The sequence below is a fragment of the Portunus trituberculatus genome, chromosome 15 (assembly GCF_017591435.1).
Source record: "Portunus trituberculatus isolate SZX2019 chromosome 15, ASM1759143v1, whole genome shotgun sequence".
NCBI lineage: Eukaryota > Metazoa > Arthropoda > Malacostraca > Decapoda > Portunidae > Portunus > Portunus trituberculatus.
This window is the reverse complement of record NC_059269.1, coordinates 4900575-4909163: the sequence shown is the minus strand read 5'-3', so window position 1 is coordinate 4909163 and position 8589 is coordinate 4900575. Positions and strand designations below refer to the sequence as shown.

Sequence of the window (8589 nt, the reverse complement as noted above, 5' to 3'; positions counted from 1 at the left end):
TTGTCGCATGGAGTTTTTCACTTCAAATGTAAATGAGCAGAAGAAAAAAAGATAATAACAATGTAATTAGATTTCGCACGAATAGATAAATCGAACCACGTATTTAGAATCTAAAGATTATTTGTAATGACCAGATAAAGATATTCAACTAAAATTGTCTTGATAGCATCTTGCCTAAGATACTAAGAAATACAGATATAGATAAATAAATAAATAGATGTTTTGGTGATGTGGCAACACTAACAGCCGAGGCAGAGCGAGCCACCGTGCGTCAGCTGTTCTAGTTAATCAGTAAGCAGGCGTTATTTCTGCCACCATGGATAGCACACTGTTGATTCCTCAAGATGGAGGGCAGGCAGAGAAGGGAGGGATTGTCAACGACTTCATGTATGGCTCCAATGTGGCAGCGAGCCATATCTACATTCGCATGGGTGAGGAAATGAATGAAGGTCACAGTAGCATGATGTCACTCCGCCGCCACCTTTATCCCAAGCATTTTTCCAGTTAATCCCTCGCCTGTTTCCTATTATTGATTAACATTTCCATACCCATTCCCCACATCGAAATTCCTTAAGAGCTTCCTATTACATCTAGCTTCTAACATTGCACACCTCTAGGTATTAGTGATGCATCGCATACCAATTCCCAAAAACATTTATCTTGTATTATCTCGCCAATTTCGTATTCTTGGGTTCCAGCTCATTACCTATTCCCAATATCCACGTTCCTTATGAAGCTCCCAATATATCTGCAGCTTCTGGCAATACACAGTTCAATTCAATGTTTTCCTCCTGCCCCTGTGAAAACGAGATTTAGCTACTGTGGGGAGGGAGAGAAAATATATTTGGGTATTTTTCTTTTCCTCAATATTCTTTTCCTTTCCATTTTTATTGTCTGAATCACTCTATCACGAGTATTGTTCATAAAACATTTAAAAATCTACATCTTTAATTAGCCATCTGAAAATAACAAGCATGTTTCACAAATAGTCACCATTCTTAATACTTAGGACACAACTGAAAGGTTTCTTACCTAGATGAGCCAGAGCCCCATCTAGAAGCAGATGAAACCTTCAATCAGGACTATGAAGACATCTACTTGGATGGCACACAGTTGGCTAATATGGTTTCATCCAGACTTCACAAACACAACTCATATAGAACATTACCCTGAGATAAATCAAGTTGGTATTTGAATGAAACTACAGAAACTGCAGTATCAACATTTTCAGAGAGATCATTCCAAACAGGCAACACTTTAATTGAAAAAAGATCAAGCTCTGACTTCAGTCTCACAGCGAGGAATAGTTAACTTGGAGTGACCTCTCGTTCCAACAATATTGTTGATAACAAACAAGTGATTCAAATCAGAGCATAAGCCATGTAAAATCTTGTAAACCATGATAAGATCAGCTCAAAGCAAACAGCCATTAATTGAGTACAACTTAAGTGTACAGAGACGTTCAGAGTAACTAAAGTCTCTGAACCCAAATATCATTGTCGTCTACTTCTGTTGTACTCCCTCCAACAATCTAAGATCACCAAGATAGCCTGTGTTACACACCACAGATGAGTAATCCAGGATCGGTTGTATATGGGTAGCAAATCCATCTCTCATAAATTAAGGAGAGCAGCACACTGTGCCTTTTAGAATGCTAAAGCCCATCTCACTTGCCTTCATTACAGTTTCCCTTACATGTAGATGGGACTTAGGTTCCTGGTCTACCCCATACACCCGAATCCTTATGCATTTGCTTGAGTGGAACTTATTGAGTACCAATTAAATATAGAAGTGAATCAGGTGCATTATGGAACTGCTACAAAATCGAATTGTGACACATTTCTCAATAGAAAATGACAAGCCTTATGAAAGACTGGTCTCAAGGAGTTTGTTTAGATCTCTCTGCATTAAGTAATAACTTAGTTCAACATCAGCTTTCTAACAGAGATTGGGGCAGATCATCAGCAAAAAGGCAATATTTACAAGCCAAATTAGAGACATTGTGGTTAATGTACACTAGGAAAAGGAGAGGCCCAATCATAGAGCCTTGAGGAACACTTTTCCTGACATGTACACTACAACTTGGTAAGCCCTGTACAATAACTTTCTTTGTCCTACCAGATAAATAATCATGAAGCCATCCCAACAGAGTCCCTCTGATGCCAATACTGTGTAACATAGAAAGGACGAGTTGATGGTTGACTACATCAAAGGATTTCTTGTAACAAAGAAATACATCAACTAAGAAACCTTGATTGTAATAATCAGTGAGATAGTTATAGGTGTATAGAAGTTGATCAGAAACAGATTTACCAAACCTAAAAAGCCAAACTGATCATGAGAGAGCAAGTGGTTACTTTTAAATTAAGTAGACAAGTGAGAAACAGTGATTCTTTCAAAGGACTTGCAGCAAACAGACATCAGGCTAATAGGTCTGTAATTGAGGGGATTACCACCTTTGAATAAAGGAATAACATTTGCTTCCTTCCAGTTTGAGGGAACATGCTTGGAAGATAAAGATTTATGACATATAAGTAAAACAAGATAACTTAAACAGGATATTCATCTTAGCAGTATTGGTAACAGTAGATCTGGGCTAGAGCAGTAACTTGACTTAAGTTTCAACAGTATAGATTCAATGCTAAAAATATCAAACATGTAACCATGAAAATTCAATACTGTCTCAAGTTTGAATTGGGGAAGGATTGTCTAGGACAGCATTAGAGAACACTCCAGAGAAGGCTGTGATGAAGTATTCAGCCATTCACCATCTCTTTCTATGGGGCCAGTAGTTAGTGTGTTAACTTTTTTCTGACAACTGTATTTATGGAAATGCTTTGAGTCACCATCCCCACCACGGATCAGAGACAATTCATAGTTGCTTACTGCATTGTGTACTGATTCACTATATTGTAATGATGCAATCTTAAAAGAGAACCACAGTCTAAAGGCCACAAGGGAAGATCTGCCAAACCTTTGACGAGCATCTTTATAATCAAGCCAACGTTGTTGTTTCAGAAATTTGGCAACTCACGAGACATTTCTAATCCAAGGTGGTCTCCTAGTGAGACGGCAAGTTTTTATAGGAACAAACCACTGGAAATCCTGTAACATATTCCTGAATTTAACATACATTTGGTCAATATTAAGCCCAAGGAATTCAAAATCCCAATTGATGCTACTTAATTGAACATATTATAATTTCCTTTGAGAAAGTCATTTTCATTGATATTATCAATTGTCAGACAAATCGTGGATCATGGCAGTTTTTTGGCAACACATGTAGTGGTCTCTTATGACTGTAACATGATTTTATGGTCTTAACTACCTAGTTCAGGGAATCCTTTACATTTTTTTTATATCGGTATTTGATAAGTGGATGCAATATATAGGATTTATCATATATGAATTATGAATTTCAGCAATTAATTTTAATAATAATGTTACTTCTTACCTGGTGGGCTTCCCAGTCCCCAACAACCACTGGCACAAGTTTAGAGGGTAGAAAGCCACATCCTGCTGATGCACCAGCTAGTCCAATATATGGTTACAGGGTGGACAGAAAAAAATAACTCAAATAATAGCTGGATGGTGCATCATATGCAACATGAGATACAGCCATGTTAGTTGCTCCCCAAGATGACATGCTAAGGTGGATTTAAAAGAATCAGTACTACTTATTGATACCACTGACTCAGGCAAAGAATTCCACAGAGATGCCACAAACACTGAAAAAGTGTTTTTTGATCTCAAATGAGGTTCGGGTATTGTTAAATTGTAAGTGATGCCCCAGAGTAATAGTAACTCATAGTAAATCATCAGGTTCCAAGGAGGTATCATCATGATGGATCTTCCACTATTTGATCATATCATGGTATAGTAATCTACCTCTGACAGAGAACAAAGTTAAAGCTTTCGGTCGAGAACCATAATCCATTTGCTCAAGCCCTACAAAGTTTTTTGTCCAACACTGCTGAACAGCCTCTAATAACTTCTTAAAGTAAAAAACATAACTAAGACACCATAAAGTTGAAGAATATTCAAGCATGGGACAGATATATGATGTAAATAATGTAATCATGAAAGAAGGCTCCCTGCATACTGTATTGTCAGTATTGGAACATAATTTTTTTTATAGATTTTTTGATAGGTTGAAATGATTTGATGATGTGTTTCTTGACAACAAAATTACTTACTTGACAGGTTTATTTTTCTGTTCCATTTTTTTTTTGTGATTTTCAACATATACTACTTTTTAAAATGATATGTTTGTTTTTTAGTGGTTGTTAATCAAAGGATAACATGACAAAATGTACACCTGGTCAAATTGCTCAGGTGTGGTAACAGGTGGAAAAGTATATACTTACAACGATAGCTCATAATGGAATATATTGTTGGAAAAAGGACAGTCCACGGTATTAGTTCTCATTACGAAAAATAACAAATATAATAAACTATCAGATAAATAGAAAAAAATGTTTATAACATAAGGGAATAAGTTTCACATAGAGTGCACAGCATAATACATAGAAAAACAACAAGAAAGCTTGCAACATTAACAATCTTCACCACCCTTAATAATTATGAATATTAACACCTTGAACAATAAACTAGTGAGATCACTCAATCATTATGATTGTCTCAAACTCTCATTGTCTCAAACAATGGTAAAGTTAATAACTATTCTTCTTTGCAGGATTTCTGCGGAAGGTGTATGGGCTTTTGTTTGTCCAGATCTTGGTGACCACAGTTGTTGCTGCTGTATTTTCTCAAACTCCAGTTCTTCGTGATACCCTCCATGAGAATCCATGGGTGCTTATGCTCTGCCTGCCACTGACTTTTGGAATCCTGATCGCACTTCATGTGAAAAGGTGGAACAGATTTTTACTTTTATTTTGTATTTGTATACTTATCTGTCAGTGAAGCTTTTCTGGCTCCTAGATTTGTGACATGGTCATATTTGAAAAAGAATGTCAAGATAATGTATTTCATTATGATATCTGGTTATGCTTTGTTTTACAGGAAGTACTTAATCCCTAATGTAAAATTTATTATTATTTTAGTGGTAAATATGCTCAAATCTTGGTGAAATTTCTTACAGGCATCATGTTCCCATCAACTTTATGTTGTTGGCAGCATTCACTGTGGTGGAAGCAATCACTGTGGGTGTGGCAGTGAGCATGTACGAGGCAGAGGTGGTTGTAAAGGCTTTCGTTATGACTCTGCTAATTACAGGAGCTCTCACCGCTTATACTTTCCAGACCAAGAGGGACTTTACAAGTATGGGAGCTGGGTGAGTTGATACACATGTTATTCTATCTTTTCATGAGTTATGTGTCTGTACTACTACTTACCTTTTTCAGCATTAACTCCATTTCTGCTGTTTTTTTAGGAACTTTAATGATTTTCAAATGTATATATATGTGCTAATTTTGGTAATGGACAAAATACATTAACTTTTAATATCCCACATATCCCGGCTATTAGTTCATGCATTTCCACAATACATTTGTAGAGCCAAACAAAGGCATCAGTTAATAGCATCTAATTACTTCCAACTTGTGTTCATAGACTGGACATTTACATGCATGATTGGCTTTTACAGATGTTTAGCATAAGAAATGTTCCCAGTATTCCTGTATCTTATAAATGTGTGCGATGTAGTTAAATACCCTTTTGAAATGTGTGGATGAATATTTTCCTTGGATGCTGTCTCAAGATTTTATATATATTGAGGGATTTTTTTTTTAAGAATGAATTTAAGTTAATTTGTTACATGAATGTTTTCTTTACAGGCTAATTGTTGGTTTGATGATGCTTATTGGTCTTGGGTTCATGAACATTTTCCTGGGAAGTGATGCCCTGGAGCTGATGTTGGCTGGTGGAGGTGCTCTCATCTTCTGTCTCTTCATTGTCTTTGATACTCAGGTATGTACGAGTAAATAGCATTGTTTGAATTAATGCATTGCAGTTTCTTTGCTTAGATTAGCTGCCTTTCATATCTTTGTAGTTGTGTGTGTTCTTTTGTGTCTGTACATACCCAGACCATTGTGACACTGATTAGCCTGTTTAGTCAGTTAACTCTTTTAGCTTCTCTTTGCATTGATTTCAAGTGATCTAAGTACATGCATATAATTGTGATTAATTCATCCCTACATTTTTGGGGGGTTTTCCTTTATCCACAACATACAAATCTGAATAATTGAAATACAGACATGCAATGATTTTTATTGTTGCAAACTGTAAGCAGAATGGAAGTGGATATGAAAAATGCCACTAAATATGGCTTGAATTTGAATAGGAATAGTTGCTTTTGAAAAATGTAGAGATTTGTTAGTGTGTTTTGCTTGATAGTAGCATATTTTGCTGCAATTTTGAGGCAATAAAATGTTATATATTTTTTTGCAGATGATGATGCAGAAGTTGTCACCTGAAGAATACATTTTAGCCACAATAAACCTGTACCTGGACATCATCAACTTATTCCTGGAACTGCTACGCATTTTCGGTGACAGAAAATGATAAGTGATTAAAGAGCTACTTTCGGATTTATTCTATATGTTATATGCATACTATATGTATTTTGTTATGGTTGTTGTAATATTTAAAAAGAATATTTACTAATGGAATCATGAATTTATAGCTCATTCCTCTCACTGGATGGTGATGTTAAGCTTTTATCTGCCTTGCATGTTGACATTGGCTGCTAAGTACTAAACTTATAAATATCCAGATAAGCTTAACAACATTTTTACAATAAACATATTATTTACAAATAAAAAGAAGCAGAAAAAAATTCATTGTATTGAATTGTTTGACTTAATTCAAGCCAGACCAATAATTGCCTACTTAGTGATACTGAGGCTTTGTTGCAAATTAGCATGCATACAAAGGCCAATCCCAGATTATAGAATATTATCTTTGTGTAGGGGGACATGGGAAGTAAAGTACCTATCAATACACAGGCCTGAGACTAGACAGAGTACTTGGCAGGAATGCCTGCTTTTGGTAGTAGTATGCTAAGTAAGGAGGAGTGGTGAACTGCTTGGGACAGGCTGGAGTGTAACTGACTCCTTGCATATCAAGTGGATTGATAACGGTTTTGTTTCTGGAGCGTGAATCACTTGACTCGGATCCTCTTTGGTGAGGGTGAACTTTTATATCTGAATTGTAATGGATACCTATCATTATTTAAACTATTGCTGTAATAGTTCAGACAGCTTTTGTGATTAGGTATATTCATGTAGAAGAACAATTTGAGGTAAGGATATAGAGAAGGTAAGATAACCAAGAAACTTATTTAATTTTGGCTTACATGGAAACTTGTAGAGGAAAATAATGGATGAAGTAATGGGATTATTTTTAATATTAGTGTATGTACCTGAATGGCATTTGGATCTGTCACAGATACAAAAGCATGATTTCCTTACAGTCTCATGGAATTAGTAAGGTAATTTAAATGAATGTTTATTAATGTAAAAGATGAATGATAGAGATGAAATGAGGTGTTTTATTCATGAACCATCTGTACATAAATATAAGTGAGTTATACCTGATTTATATTTTCTATATATATATATATATATTATGAGGTTCTTCAGTCTGTCTTTGACAAAAAAGAGAAAGACATATGTATAAAAACTACACTGTCAGTGATAGTATTTACTGGATATCAATTAAATTTTGAACAAGCTACTGCTGCTTTTATGACAGGGTTGGTACAAATGTTTCTTAATTGCCTTTCATAGCTATATATTTATTTTTTAAGTTAAGTAATTTATAGTATGAAATTAGAAATGGGAGTAAGACTCATATTTTTGAGACATGAGACACTACTGCATTTTATGATGGTTGCAATTCAAGGAAATCTTTGTGATTGAATATTAAAATATTTACAAAGTGCCTGCAAAAGCTCAATATTTCAGTTATTTTTTTAATCTATATTCATTTGCGGTGCATGTGAACATGCCTGAAGGACATGCTGGCACACAGGAAACAACTTCTGTCTGTGATGATTTGCTGTACCTTATCCAGATATGTCTTATTGCATTTAAGCTTTTCAAGGTTTACTATAGTTTCAAACAAGAACATTTAGTTTCTGAACAATGTACTGTATTGGGAATAGTTTATTAAAAATATCAACATTGACATGTCAATTACTACTAACCTTCAAATTGTTTGCTCTGAGAATTGGCTTTCTTAGTGTTTTTTTTATTAAAAGAATTTATTGCCAGATTAGGTACTGTACTTAAAAGAAAAAAACAACATCAACTTGACATATGCACTGCTTGATTAATATAATATTGGAAAACATATTGATAAAAAAAAATCATTTACCTTTGCTGTAGTAACAAGGTCACAAGGCTACAAACAAGCAAACAATAATCCAAACTATTGCTTATAGTAATGCATGTTAATGAGAAAAGATGTTAGGCAAGTCATGCGACAAAGGAAAAGCTGAGAGCATAGACTCCATACAGGACCATATGAGGGGACTAACAATCAAGTGTGCCTATTTTTTTTTTATTTCATTCTTTATGTTGCCCTTGGCCAACTTTCCCTTCTTACATAAAAAAAAAAAAAATAAAT

At 35.0% G+C, this 8589-nt stretch overlaps 1 protein-coding gene across 1 annotated transcript; it reads left to right on the top strand.

Moving 5' to 3' along the window:
• Nucleotides 1–234: 234 nt before the first annotated feature.
• LOC123504128 (protein lifeguard 4-like) lies at nt 235–8148 on the top strand. Its single transcript, XM_045254449.1, has 5 exons — nt 235–431; nt 4697–4871; nt 5102–5293; nt 5796–5928; nt 6409–8148. The coding sequence occupies exons 1-5, from the start codon at nt 317–319 to the stop codon at nt 6520–6522; spliced, it is 729 nt and encodes a 242-aa protein (XP_045110384.1). The 5' UTR covers nt 235–316; the 3' UTR covers nt 6523–8148.
• The last annotated feature ends 441 nt before the right edge of the window (nt 8149–8589 follow it).